Source organism: Crocodylus porosus, unplaced genomic scaffold, assembly GCF_001723895.1.
Source record: "Crocodylus porosus isolate Cpor-Errol unplaced genomic scaffold, CroPor_comp1, whole genome shotgun sequence".
NCBI classification, from domain to species: Eukaryota; Metazoa; Chordata; order Crocodylia; family Crocodylidae; genus Crocodylus; species Crocodylus porosus.
This window is the reverse complement of record NW_017728918.1, coordinates 43,897,641-43,912,986: the sequence shown is the minus strand read 5'-3', so window position 1 is coordinate 43,912,986 and position 15,346 is coordinate 43,897,641. Positions and strand designations below refer to the sequence as shown.

General features: G+C 40.2%; 1 protein-coding gene across 3 annotated transcripts in view; it reads right to left on the bottom strand.

The window, feature by feature from the left end:
* MLIP (muscular LMNA interacting protein) overlaps window positions 1–15,346 on the bottom strand; it is a 205,292-nt gene that overhangs the window by 57,459 nt on the left and 132,487 nt on the right. For all 3 annotated transcript variants that reach the window (XM_019537542.1, XM_019537543.1, XM_019537544.1), the window contains 3 exons: window positions 3,134–3,199; window positions 2,976–3,059; window positions 2,819–2,878 (listed from right to left, as the gene is read on the bottom strand). In XM_019537542.1, coding sequence (XP_019393087.1) covers window positions 2,819–2,878; window positions 2,976–3,059; window positions 3,134–3,199 — 210 coding nt within the window. The remainder of the gene's footprint in view (window positions 1–2,818; window positions 2,879–2,975; window positions 3,060–3,133; window positions 3,200–15,346) is intronic.

Below are 15,346 nucleotides of genomic sequence, written 5' to 3'. Positions count from 1 at the left end.
GTTCCCTGGACAGAACAGGACTGGTCTCCTGAGGCAAGATACATGTTTTTAGGGTGACTTCTTGCAAAACCTTAATGGTCTCATTGCTGCAATAGGAAGAAGAATATAGGCATAGGTATTATTGTTTTAAAGATTATGAGGTTGCCAAAAATCTGAGTACAGTAGCTGACCTCATTCTGTTAAAAATGACCTTGATATTGTTAAAAATGACCTTGATAATACCTCCAAGGACTCCTTCTGTTAATCTGTTAACAGACAAGGGATGTATCCAAGCACCATGAGGGAACTCACTTCTATTTGCCTAGGACATTCTCCTTCATGCTGTCACTTGGCAAAAACTCTCATTTTTTACATTTTCTTCTGCTGCCTATTTCATCCAATGTTGAAATTGAAATGTTGGTAAGAACTAACTGATGTACATAGGAAAAAAAACCCCCTCAAATATTTATATACAATGATGGGCTCTAGATCAACAGTCACCACACAGAAGGTGCTACATGAGGCATTTACTGAGAAGTAAACTAATTAGCTCTGCAGTAAATGTCAGGCCTCTACACATGCCCTCTTCCCCCTCCCACCAATTAGGCTAAAGTTAACAAATTAACTCTGAAGCACAGTGGTACTTATACATACAAGTCCTATCCTGCTGCAGATTTTTTTACTCAGCAACGGTATACTTGTAGATGCTACCGCAGCTGGCTGGGGCATGAGGGTGTTTCAGTACGGGGCTGCCTGCCAGCAAGCCCTGCACTGAAGCAGTCTTATGCCCAGCCAGCCCCTCTGCAGCACATTGAGCCAGGGGAAGCAGCCCCAGGCTGGCAGGCTGATCCCTGGGGCCTCCTGCCAGCCAGGGCTGCTCTGACTCAGCTCAACATACTACAGTCTTTGGCACAAGTTCAAATGGTGCACCCAGAAGCAATAAACTCTGGAGCTTTAATTGCATGTGTAGAGGCACCCAGAGTGAGGTAGTTAGCTATGATAGTCTAAAGTCAGGCAGAAGTCAATACAAGGTAGCATCTTCGAAGACTAATTGATGAAGTAGGCTGTAGCCTACAAAAATATATGCCTTTCTAAATAAGGTAGAGACTTTAAGGTGCCATCCTGCCCTACCATATAGGAAAGAGATCTTGGAGTCATTGTGGGCTGTTCACTAAAACAATTTGCTAACCATCAGTCAAAAGGCAAATCAAATGTTTGGAATGATCAAGAAAGGAATTGTAGACAAGTCCAAAAATATAATTCTCTCCCTTTCTAGATCTATGGTGCATCCACACTTTGAATACTGTGTGAAGTTTTGGTCCCCACACCTCAAAAAGGATGTACAGGAATTACACAAGGTACAGAGGAGGGCAACAAAGATGATCAGGGGTATGGAGGGGCTTCCATATGAGGAGAGACTAAATAGGCTAGGACTTGTTAGCTTAGAAATGAGACACTGGGGGTGGGGGAGGGCAGGACACATGATAGAGGTTTACAAAATATTAAATGCTGCAGAGAATGTTCATAAGGAATTATTATTTACCATCTTTCCAAATACTAGAAGTAGGGGTCATTAAATGAAACTATTGGGTAGGAGGTTTAAGACTAACAAGAGGGAGTTCTTTTTTGCAAGGTATGTAATTAACTTGTGTAACTCATTGCCACAAGATGTTGCGGAGGCCGGTGGCTTAACCTAGTTCAAAAAAAGAATAGACAAATTTATAAAGGAAGGTGTTGAACAAGGTAGGTAGGAATGCAGTCTCAACTTCCTAAACCTCTGAATGCTGGAAGCTGCAACTGGGAGAAGAGGAGGGGTAGAAGATTCTAGACATGCCCTGCTCACCTTCCTTCTCAGCATCCACACACTGCCACTGTGTGGGACGGGACTCTGGACAAGATGGACCTATGGTCTGACCCAGTGAATAGAATTTTGCATGTTCTTATGCCCATGGCATTTCTAAGGCTCTTACGTATATTTTCTTCTCATTTACAACTATTTCTCCCCCACTCTAATCTTCAAAGCCAAAGTCTTTATTCCAATGCCTACTTCTTATCCCTAAACTCAGGTCATACCCAGACTGCAAAGAGATATGAGCTGGCACATGGCCCCAACAGCACCTTCTCCACCCTGTGCATGCATTCTTCTTTCCTGTGCCAGCAGTCCCCTCCAGTGTCAATCCTTTCCTGCTCTCTTGCCCCACTGCAGTTTCTGCTTATCACATCTCCATTGTCAATGGCAATGGACAGCACTTAGTGTGGAGCACAAGCAGAAGCTCCAGTAGGGTGGCACAACAGCAAGGGAGCAGCCCTTGGCACAAAGCAGGAAGGACTAAGGTAACCCAACTGCATGTCACCCTTAAAAGTTGCAAGCCTGTGCTTTAACTTGTTGTCCAAACCACATTGTCTTCTTCTCTCGTTGCCTCTGTTTCCTTTACCTGACCTCTTTTGTTCAGAACAGACTTTTCCACTGCCTTGGATCTGGTTTAATTATTTATACCAATACAGAGTAGGTATAAATACTTTCTACCTATCAGAAAATTCATTCACAGTTACACTTCAAGACTTAACATCCACTTTACTCAACTGTAAGTAATTGTGCAAGGTATAGGCAGAAGAATTAAAACTTTCTACCTACAGGCATGTTCAAATATCTGATGCAGTAAAGAAAGGTGGGAGGGAAGAGAAAGTATAGAATGACCTTTCCTTAATTCCCAATTTTCTCTAAGAATTGTCCTATTTCTACCACCCTCTTTCTCTTCAGAAGCCAATGGCTTGATTCACCATTGTCCTGTGTCACATGCATAGGGTATATAATATGTGTTTGAGCTTACTCACTTACTTTGCCTGTATCTGAATCCATGGGTGTCTGCAGGAAACTTGGGGAAGATTCACACCGGCGCTGAAAAATGGGATTCAAAAGTGCACAGGCTTAATTAATAACAGAAGGAGGAAAAGTGGGGAAAGACTGTTCTAATACCAGTTGACCGGTATATTACCATAGGCAATGGATCCTGTAAGACTTGATCAATAGTTGCGCAGAGTTCTTCAGTTTGCTGCCTGAGCTGGGCAGGGGAGCACATCTAGAAAAGTAGAAGCAATATGAGGATTAACCCTTAGTGTTTCCAGATAAAAAGATAGAGAGAATCATTGTTACCTCTGAATGTGTGTCCAAAGTGGTGAGCTCAGTCTCACTTGCTTTCTTAGTTGGCTCTTCTAATGCCTAGAAATAAATTTAAAGGGTTATGATGATACATCATCTTAAAATAAAAATAAGTTTTGCAGTATGACAGTTTCCATATTTGATACTACTTAGTGGAGTAAAAAATGGCAAGTTGACACTGTCCTAAGCTTCCTCAAAATAAAGTTAGTATATCTTGAAAATTAAAGTTGTTCTGCAAAGACAGAACACTAAATTCCAGTGACATTAAGAGGATACAGAGAGCCCCCATAAAAAATAAGGTTATGGAAACATCTCTATTTTTTGGAATTCATTTACATACCAATGGTGCAAAGATGTATTTGACAGCTATATGTTATCTAGCCACTAGAAGCCTCTGTGTGCTTCTAGTGGCTAGATATTCACACATTCTAGGTAAAGTGTTAAGCGTTTTGGTTTGTTAACTTTGTCTTTTTTCTTTAACAAATGCCCCCTGTTTAAAAAAGACTGAGATTTCAAATGTCAAGGCAAAGGAGGAATCAAGATTTGGGGCTGGTTTTACACAAAATTGGGTAACAGGAGACTTCTGATATGATAGAAATGTACAATATAATAGCTCCCTAGAGCCTGGGTGGCCCAAGTAGGTGCCTTGTATACACCCAGTATGTGTATAACTTTCCAATAGCTATTTCTGTCTCCAAAGCAGAACTGAAACATAATGAGGTCTGAGTACAGGTCAAGCTTTTAGACCTAAAAAGTTGATTGAGTTTCAAATTGGTCAAAATGAGTTTTCCCATCCCTAAACTTAAGCAATAAACCTAACCACACAGCAGTCAGGCTGAAAGGAAGGCTTAGATGAAAATTCAACATATTATTCCTTTTTTATGTTCTTCCAGGTGCTATGACGTACAAGCTAGCTGCTGTCAGCCTGTTTTTGCTTTGAAGTGACTTCCATGCAGGCTCCATGCTGAGATACTAAAATTACTCTGGAACCTTGCTGAAGCATGAAGCTGGAGTCCAGAGGGTCAGAGTCTGTGGATTTTTTAAATATACTTTGCTTTTTCACACTGTTCTTTTTTATATTATTTAATGGAAAAAGAAACTATAAATAAAGGAAAATGTGGTTCTTTCAAATTGCTTTCCCTGCCCCCTGCATATTTTACACTTCAGTAGGATTCTGCGGCAAATATGGCATCTCAGCATGGTAAATGCCAGAGATTCACATCACAGAAAATATAGCTGCAGCTGGAAGGGTTGTGGAATTCTGAACACTAGGGATAATCACATTTAGGTATTAATGCAGCAAATATCCCTCTTTTCCCAGCTGTTGAGGGAATGCAGCACATTGTTGAAATGTTACTTAAAACTGATCTTTCTGGTTATTTTTAACTGCATCCACAAAAACCTCATATACAATAGGCATGTACTTGGAGCAGCGTGTATCCAACCAGAAAAAAGAACATCCCAGTAAAGGGGGATTTTGCAGTCAAATGTGTTGCCCTTTTCTCTTCTCAAGCATAACTCCTACAAATCAAGAGACATTTGCTGGTCCTAAGGCAACTGGATATAAATTATAGGTGGTGCGTAGTAGGGAATGGGGGAGGGGGTACGTGCACCCCTGAGATTGGCCCTTGCTGGCCATGTGTATGTGTACATAGGGGGATAGTGGGGGGAAACAGCTAGGACTGGCACACAATTTTTTGGGGTCCCCTGCAATTTTTTGGCCCCCCCAATGTGAAGAAGGCATTGGAGGTGGGTGGGGTAGCAAGCATAAAGGCAGATTAAGGTGTACTGGGGCCCATTGGCAAGCACAAAATTGGAGGCCTCCTCTCCACATGGGAACTGGGCTTCATGGGGAGAGGGGTCCCTTCCCTTCCTAGTGCTGGCAGAGAAGTCTGGGTGGACCCTGCCAGGCTAGGAGGTACATGCCTGCCACTTCTCCCTGCTCCCCACCCCCTGCCAAATGTATACATACACATGGCAGATAAGGTTCTTTGGGTAAATCTAATATCTTTTATTAGATGAACTAAATAGTTGGAAACATTTTTCTAGCAAGCTTTCGGGTTAAAAAACCCTTGAGCAGGTTATGCTCTTCCTGGCTGGAATGAATAGTAAAGAAGCCAGAGGCTGGTCTGCATGCAAGCCAATGAGTGAAAATTTAAATTAGGGAGTCAGCAGATGAGAGAATCAGTGGGTGAGAGTCAGTGGGTTTCATGGTGAAAGAGTGAGTTTTGTTCAAGACACTATGGACTTTCTACGAAAACTTAAATACATAGACCACCTTCCTAGCAACACCCTCCTAGTCACCATTGATATTACCGGCTTATATACCAACATCCCACACCAGGATGGCATCAAAGCCTTCCTTACATACCTACAAGAGCAAGATAACAACTCTGAGTACAGACCCAAAGATATTACTGAAATTATATGTTTCATCCTCTCACACAACAATTTCACTTTTAATAACCAACACTTCTTCCAGACCGTGGGCACAGCTATGGGCACCAAAATGGCCCCACAGTATGCCAACCTTTTTATGAGCCACCTGAAAGAATTCCTCAAAGACTGCACCATCAAATCCTTGTTATACTTAAGATACATTGATGACATCTTCATCATTTGAACTGAAAACCTTCAATCTCTGACTGAGTTCCGTCAGAAATTCAGCAATCATCACCCCTCCATCAACTATCTCTTGCATACTCCAGCACCAACAACTCCTTTTTAGACACAATAATCAGCACCCAGAATGGAAAAATACAGACCACATTGTACAAGACATCCTCAGACCAACATACATATCTGCACAGAACCAGCAATCACCCTAAACCCACCAAGAAACCTATGATGCACATCCAAACCCTCAGATCCCACTGAATTTGCACAGAGGAGAACACCCGAGATTGCTACCTCACAAAACTGTAAAAGGCTTTCACACAACAAGGACAGTCCTCCAAAGAGAGAGATGCACATTTGAAAGAGACACCTGGATACTACATAAAGAACTGGTGCAGTGCAGAAGGAAAACTCCCATGAATCGCACACCTTTGGTTATGACATATCACCCCTCCCTCGAACCTATATTGAAAATCCTCAGACAATTGGATTTTTACTATTCATTCTATCCAGGAAGAGCACACACCAACTGCAGATGCTTCCCCAGCCTGACCAAGGGCTTTAAAGACCAAAAGCTTGCTAAGTAAAAAGGTTTCTACCTATTTAGTTGGTCTAAAAGATATCACTGGAGGATGTTGGTCACATGAGGCCTCTTGGCTGTGGGGCTCCTGCAGCCACAGGTTTCACAGGCATGGATGGGCCAGCCCTGGTAACAGCCAGTGCCCCACACCCTGAGAATGTGTGGATGCCAAAAGAAGTGCTGGTGGTACTTCTGGATTTTCTGCCAGCACTTCTGGATTGCTGCCGATACTTCCAGACCCTCCTGACCCCGGTTGGCAATCGGCCGCTGGTCCCCCCCCCCGAATCATGAGGTACCAGTCACCCATGATATCAATGATTTAGAAAGGGATAGAATTCCTCTCCTTAAATTTCTTTTTGACATACAAAGTTAAAGATATCTTATCTTGTGAGACAAAGCAGGATGATTATGATCTACACAGGGGATGTGGGTGGTTCAGAGAATAAGCCATGATCAATGTGGTATACCAGTTCTAAATCACCAATTCTATTTCAGCCCAGATTAACAGTGCCTAAAAGGTTCTACCTGATGTTTACATGTCTATACAAAATGACCTAGTAATCCCAGTCCAGTTCCTATTAGGCAAGCATTCTCCAAATCAACCTGTTGTGTATGAGGTAACTGGTAATGAGTTTATAGGTGATTAAGAAAAACGATCCTGTTTCTAGTAAGAAATGTAAATCAATATGTGCATAGAATGAAACTTTGCTTCACCAAACTCAGTCTTCAATAGAATACTGACTTCACTCATATATTATATCCCCTAGTAATATATATATATGTTCTTAGCTGGGCTGCAGCAAGTGTGCGTGTGTGTGTTTGTGTGTGTGTGTGTTCCCCTAATATAGTCCTATACATCCTCAGAACACACCTAGGAGGTGAACTTACTCTGAAACAAGGAAACAGTTACCTAGGATCTATTGATTAGTGTTTCCAGAAGCACTACCTTTACAAAAAAGCTCAAGTCTGAGCAGCCTGAGAGCACAAACACCAAGGATTACTAGTCCATGTAATCTTTCTGGAAGAACAGCACAGTGTGGTATCCATTTTATAGAAATTTAAATTGCTGTCACCTTCGCTAAATCTGTAGAGATGAATTATTCTGAAGATTAAGCTATCAATCTGGGTTCTTTCACAAACATAATATCCACTATTTTAAAAGATAAAAGCAATGAGTTTTATCACTTTCCAGTTAATACTATTTTCTTTTCAATGTGGACAGGGAGAGCCATGGAAGATAGAGTACAGATAAAGTTGCTGAAAACATAAGAGGAAGCTAGATCATAGTTAGTACATCTAGTACAATGTTTGTATAAAAGAGTTCCTTTTTATATGAATATCTCTTCAAACTATAGCTGAATTTTTTTCTGATCAATGCAATATTTTAAATTTCCCAATGGGGAAGAACAGCATGTACATTCTCTAAAATATTTGAAAAGTAAGATTTTTATAAAAATTAATATTGTATTTTGTGCTACCAAAAGTGATATCATTTAATAATATAACTTTACAGATTTTTTGTTAGCAGCAACTCAAGCTTGTCATCCTATGCCTCTGATTTAACAATCTGAAAAACAGAACATTTCTGTTAAGCACTTCAATTTTTGTTTATGTATTAAGCAGTAGTAGCCATATTTTCAGAGTCAAGTGTAAGTTAGAGAACATAAATGCATTCATGAGCGAATCTGAGTGCAGAGCTCAGACAACAGCATGCTAAACTGCTTACTTATCCTTATGGATGTGAAAGTTTGAGAGTCCGATGCAGGCATCCCATTTATGACAATGATAATGATAGAGCCCTTGCTATCTCATTATTTAAGCAGAATGAAATCTGGTGACTAGTCTGAATTTAATTCTGGACATTTGATTAATAGAACCAGAACTTCTGACAGCACAATATGTACAACAATCACTTCACCTCCAATGAAAAGCATCAATTTTTCTGATGGAATTGGGCAGATATGGTAATTTGTACCAGCAACCCTGCATAAGTTTCTTCTTATGCAAACGTTTGGAATCCTGCATTAAGCAAAGCTGGCAATGTTTTCTTTTCCCTTATCTCTCTAGTTCATTTCCTTATCAATGCATTTCTGAATCCTGAGCATATGCAAAAATGTTCTCACTCATGTGAAACAATATTAGTTATCTTCAGCTCATCTTATCATCACACTACTCTTAAAGATTCTAGGAAATTACATTGAAATGATCCCATAACTTTTATAAGGAAGTTAAAAATCAAGTACTACAATAGCTTTGAAGGAAAGGGGAGCTCCAAAGCCTGCTTTGCAAAATCCATATGTTGCCTAGTTCTACCCAGAAGGCAACAGACATAAAATAATCCATTTAAGCAACAGAGGAGGGACAGAGGAGTCATTTCCTTAAACTTAAACATGAGTCTTTAGCTGTAAGAAGCAAGTATTTTTCCTTGAGGTGACTGTGTTTCTTTGTTATATTATCTAGAAAATGTGTCGTTAGATCCAGTTGGAAAAAATTGATGACACTTTTTGCCATTAAAACAAATGTTTCACAGAACTGTTTCAGTTACATCAAATATCTGTTAAGAAGTTTATCTGGTCTACAATGGAACTGAAATAGAAAGACCCACTTCAGAATAGCCCATAGCCTTGTAGGTGGAGCAATCTCCAACCTAGCAGAAAACTCACATTGAATTCCTACTCTGTGGCTAAGTAAAGACATTCAAAAAGCCCCTGGTGGAAGTGTTCTAACTTATTGTGCTTTACTCAAAGCACAATAATTTAGAGTGGGAGCTAACTTTTGCTGTTTGGTGGGAGGTGGCTCACAGCCTGGATACACTGGCCACTGGGGGCACTCTCTTATGCCTCCCAGGAGGCTGCCAGAGCAGCCCCACTCCCCAGCTCCACCCTGCACCACCAGCTGGCACCTGTCAGCAGTGGCTAGGGAGGTAAAGCAGAGGAACAGAAACTCCCCCCCTTTTCTTCCCTGCCCCCACTTACTGGCTGGATCAGAGGGGTGGTCTGGGTCTACACAGGAGGCTCCCTCCCTACCAGCTTCTTGACAGCTACAGCCAGGAGCTGCAGCATGATACAGCCCAGCTGGAGCTGCTGCAGGGGAAGGGCTCTGGGGTCTGTGTCCCCCCCAGAAGCCCTGCACAGACAGTGGCATGCTGCTGCCTGGCCAGGGCTATTGTGGCAGGGGATGGAAGGGACCCTGTGTAGCAGGAACTGAATTAAAGTAGCTGATATTAACACAGAGTGTCATAGTACTGAAATGTAACCATGTTAGTTTTGTTCTGTAAGTAACTTGAATACTCCATTTTGTATTCTTTTGCTTGACATAAGTTAATGAACTCTGTATGCCCTTTTTTGAATGAGTGCATGTGAAAGGCTGAATGGTGAAAGAGTGGCATAAAGACAGGAGAAGACAATTTAACTGTTTATGTAAGCAACAAGGTGCCAAATGTAAGTTGTCAATCAGTAAACTTATTAATGGGCAGCTGAAGAATCTCTTTGAGACCTAGGGCACAAAGAAGATAACGAGGAGGAGGGAGGCACACATCCTGCCAGATGGGCACCAAGGACACTCCAAGGCTGAGATACCAACTTTTACAACCAAACTGACCTTGGGCTGAGATAAGCAGAAGATAAATGAAGAACAACTGCAAAAACAGAAGCTGGGTATGGAAAAACCTGAAAGGACTGAAACAAAGAATGCCAATGCCTATAAAAGAGGACTTTGAAAATGCCAAGTTGAGTGAGTCTCTCTCTCAACTGCTGTTTGTTCAGAGCACAGACACATCTGTTCACCCCACTCCAAATTTTCTGTCTCTCTCTCAGTAAGGCCTGAGCTGGCCAACCAGTGCTATTATTGAACAACTGCTCCTGGTGACTATAATGTCTGAATGGAATGGTTGTTTTGTGTTTGTGTGTGCCTGTGTGTAGTTATGTGCATGATGATCTGTGTGTCTATATGAGTGGTGTGTCTGAACCTCTGTCTAATTCATGTAACCAATAAACACAGCATTTTGCCTTATCCCCCTTTATATGGTCTCTCTCTTGATTTGGCAGTTGGAATTTAAAGTAACACCTGGAGCCCTTCCTCCACAGCAGCCCCAGCCAGGCAGCAATGCATTACCACCTGGCTAGGGCTGCTGGGAGGGAGAGACCCTGGAGCTCCCCAACAGCCCCTGCACTGCCTCCCAGGCATCTGCGGGGGCAGAACCCTCACCCCACCACCACCAGAACCACTAGGCTATGTGAAAGGCTGGAATCACAGGCTGTCACTGACTCAGGTCCAGCACTTGTGCAGAGCACAGGAGTTCTACCAGGGCTAAGGTGCAGCCCTGCACAATGCTGCCTGGGATGGCACTGATCACACTCTAAGTTAACTCTCAATGGAATCTGGCACAGCTGTTCAATACAGCACTCTAGCAGAAAACATTTTAGGTTAGTATACATCCATCCTAGATTAAGTCAGGGTGGGATCCACCATTTTTAGAGTACTTTATATGCCATGTTCTATTCTGTTCTGTTACAGCTGTAAAGCACTTTCTGCAAGCTTAAAGTGCATTAAGTATAACATCTGTACCCACCCTATGTGATTCAGAGCAGCAACATGGATCTGAATGAACTATCTGAATAGAATGCCCTAAACACTGAACTACAGAATCAAGCCATCTCATTATTTAGATCATCACACTCTTAATAATTATATGAGTGGGAAAGTTTCAACAAAAGAGAAGAGCTGACTCTGTAATCATTAAGGCACTTGTCCTTAGGATTAAAGAGACAAAATTTCACTTCCCTACTCAATCAAACAGAGCAGAAACCTGAATTTGAGTCTCCTACATCTCTAATTAATGAAGTGTTGGCCGTTATACAGACCGTTCCACTTGTTTTTTCCTCGGATCCCTCATTTTCTTTCTTCCTCAGATAAAAAATCAAACCTCTAAAGTTTTTGTATCCAATTCTATATGTGATGATGAGTAAGTGAATGTCCTCATTTTCTAAATGTTTTGGTTTTTCTAGATGGATAAACTTAAAAAAAATTTAGACTTATTTGCTGTTAGTCAAATAGCATATTTCTAACAGATCTATAATAAATATAGCTACAGATAGTTTAATTCAAATACCATATTTTCTTGTCTATAACACACTCCCAAAAAAACATGCACTTCTTTTTGGAAGACAGAAGGCAGGAGAAAAGGTTTTTCCAGAGTCATGGCTGACTCTTTGAAATAATGTGAGACATCCTAGAAACGACGAGTGTTCAGGAAGTGTGGCATCCCAGGAGACAGTCTGGGTTAAGCAGCAGGCAGCAGGAACTTCCTGGTACCACAGCAAGTTAGACCCTAGACCATTGCAAGGACAGCAGCAAGGCTGTTACTTCCCTGCACTAAATAGTTCTTTATAAAGTTCCTGTAAATAAGGTTTTGTTTCCACATCACAAGCCTCTTCAAGATACTACTAGCAGAGCATTTGCTGCTTTAGGCATAAGCTGCAGTGCTCACCCTACAGCTGTGGCTGTGAGAGGGTTAACAAAGGAATCTACCCCTTCAGCTTGCTGTGCAAGACACAAGTGGAAGCCATTTTGACAGCTTCATGAAAAACAATGTCTCCAGCTTCCTTCTTTTCCAGCAAAGAAAACAGCTTTGCTGTTTAAGATATACACCCCAATCTTAGGGGCCTGATTTCAGGGGGAAGTATGTATTGGATGTGAGAAAAATAGGGTACATTAAAATCATTCTCAGTATATCCAAGCCAAAATATAGTGTCATCTTTGTATGCATTTTTTTTACTACTGCAATGGGAAGTCACAGACACTAATAGCACTTCAACTTGAAAGAATCAATTAGATCTAATCCTATGCAGGAGACTGAATGAATAATAAAATGTAAAGATCAGTGGAGTAGTAGGAGGCAGGCTTTCTTGGCTTATTGGTTTATAGTTAAGAAAGATATAATTGAAAATTTGGGATTATTTTCAAAACAATTATTTTTAAAACTTTTATTTAGGGTTCATCTATTTAAAGTATGTATTTTAAAAATCATTTCTATTCAGGGAAAAACATTATAACAATAGCATCTTGAAATCATAGGTCATGTCTAAATGTGCATGAATGTGCTGTAATTACAGTGCATTAAGTTTAGTACCTGTTATTACATCAGCTGTCATCAGCACCACTGCACAGTAGCTCCAGCTCATCTCTTTTACGTGATGCTAAAGCTCAGTAGACTAATTCTACAGCTCGTTATCACATTAGCATGGGTTTTGCTGGACATGCACAGTAGAATTAGTCTAATATGCTTATAATGTCTCATGTAGACATAGCTATAGAGAAGTAGGGGTGAAAGGGACCTCAAGAGGTCACCAATCAAACCCCCTGCCTGAGGCAGGGAAGGTCATATGTCCCATATAGGGACTGAGCCTGTGACCTTGGGGTTATTAGCGTCACATGCTAACTATTGACAAGTTGATTTTAAAAATTGCATACTAGATCATTTTGAGATAATTTATCCAGAACTTTTTTCAAATAGAGTTCTTTATCCTAATCTACTTTAAGTAAAAGATATGTTTATAGAACATTTGATATATTAAATTTATAAATGATATACTACATTTGAAAAAGAAATACTCTTTCCCCAAAAGCTGCAATTCTGAGATAGATTCTAACCTCATAGAAGTTAAATTAAAGAAGAAATTCAAGTGTCAAGGCTACAGAAGTTAATTGTGAATATAGTCATTGATAATAAGGTGAGAAGGGACCACTGTGCTCCTCTAGTCTGCCTTCTTCTGCAACATAGGCCAGAGGACTCCCATGAATTAATTCTTAGTTGAACTAGATTATATCTTTTAGAAAAACATCCAGTCATGATCTGGAAGTTTCTAGTCCTGTTTTGAAGAACTCACCATACAACACTTCATGACTTGTTTCAATATTTAACCCTTTTCACTATGAAAAATGCATTCCTTATTTCTGGTCTAATTTGCCTGGCTTCAACTTCCAGCCATTAGATTTTGTTTGGCCTTTGTCTACTGGACTGAAAAGCCCATTAGCAAAGGCTTTTTTCCCTTGTGTAGATATTTACAGAATGTAATCTAGTCATTCCTTAATCTTCTAAAGCAAAACAGATTGTATTTCTGGTATCTTTCTTTGTAGCATGTTCTCCAATCCTGTAATCATTCTTGTGGATCTTCTCTATCCATCTCCAATAGTGGTTACACAAGTGCCAAATACAGATGTAATGCACCTATTACTTCTACTAAAATTTCCCTGTTTGTGGTTGCATCTACATGTTGCCCTGCTCCAAAAAGAAGTACTAGGGCATGGCACCATAGCAGTTTTACCATATGGCAACATGTAGACGCACCCTATATATCCACAAATGTCACATACCCTTTGGACTACAGCATTATATTGGGACTCATATTCACTTAATTATTTATTATAAACCCCCTTTTGTCAGAGTCACTACTTCTTGGACAATTATCAAAGGCAATATATTTACTAAGTTACATCAGGGTCAATCTTTCATATCTTATATAGGCAAATCTTTTATTGTATGTATGTACATTGATTGAAGGAATCTTTGTCTGATACTGAAATATGCTGACATAACAAGAAAGGAAATATCACAGTAATAAAAAAATATACCAATGTGGGGTGAGTGTTCAGTACAGTATGCGAGGATATAAGGATACATTTTCCAAACAGGTATCGAGAATTAATCATGCCAAATGTTATAATGTGCCAATTCTTGGTGAAGACATAACCATTTAACATGTCAGAGTAAACCTCTGTATCATGCAACATACTTAGGCTCATTTATGATGGCTTCCATTATCAGATTACTAGGTTCCCTATCTGAGAGTCAATCTACTAAGAAAATGTGATGACAATAAGGACATGCAACTCTGTATATGAAAGAATTATAGTGATGTACCCTGGTTTAGGTAGATTTTTTAAATACGTGATTTCTGATTTTATAGCAGCTGTAAAAATCAGAAAGGAGGAGGAAGTAGTATAAACTACCTCTTTCATGGACAAAGGAAGGAGGATATGCTTGTGAAAAAATGATTACTAAAGATAACTATCAAAATTTATTTAGTTTAACTAACTTGCATTAGGCACAGACAGTACACTCTTACGGGTATAAGTGATCAAAAACCAGTCTACACCTGTAACAGAACAGAAGTTGGGCACACAAAACTGGTCTATACCCATTACAGAACAGAAGCTTGGTACATATATACTGGTTTAAAAATGGTGGAACTCAGTCTAAGATTTGCCGCCACAACAAAAGGGCAAATGTATGTTCTGCTCGCTATCAGTCTAAACTACAATGCTTACAGAAAACCTAAGCAGTAATTTAGATTGATTCTGCTTTGGGTTTTTTGAATGTATGTACCTAACCTTAGAGTACTACAAGTAGAACTAATGCCTTTGGATTACAAAGGTTTGTATTTTCAGTTTCACATGCAAGGTACAATCTAAGAACATGCTTGTTGGCTTTTATTTCTCTAGTCTAAAGAAGAACATTTTGCATCTGAAAGGTTGTCTAATTCTATCCCAACTATGCAATTGGTCCCATACAAATTATCACCCTAAGAAATCCTTACCTCTCACGTAATTCCTAGGCCATAGTGGCTACAATATCATTCTTAACACTACCATAAATCTTGCTAGTCTTTCACGAACCATAGATAACCAAGATAACAATTAGTGATGGGAGAAAGATTGCTACTCCCATTGGTGCTGGGCTTGCTAGGGAAAAGAAAGTCACGTGATGTACAAGACGCATTATTTAAAATAAAAAATCCTTTCAGTTGTTTCTAGGGCTGTGTGAAGCTTCAGTCACTGATTTGATTCAGAGGAGATTTGGCCTGGTTTGGTGGCCAAATCTCTGAATCCAGTTTGAATTGGGAGACCTGTTAAAAGGTCTGAATCAAATCTGAAGCCTCCAAATCTACTGGAAAAAGAGTCAGAGAGATTTGGAGTTTCTCAGGACATCAGAGGGTTGCGGGGATTGCCCT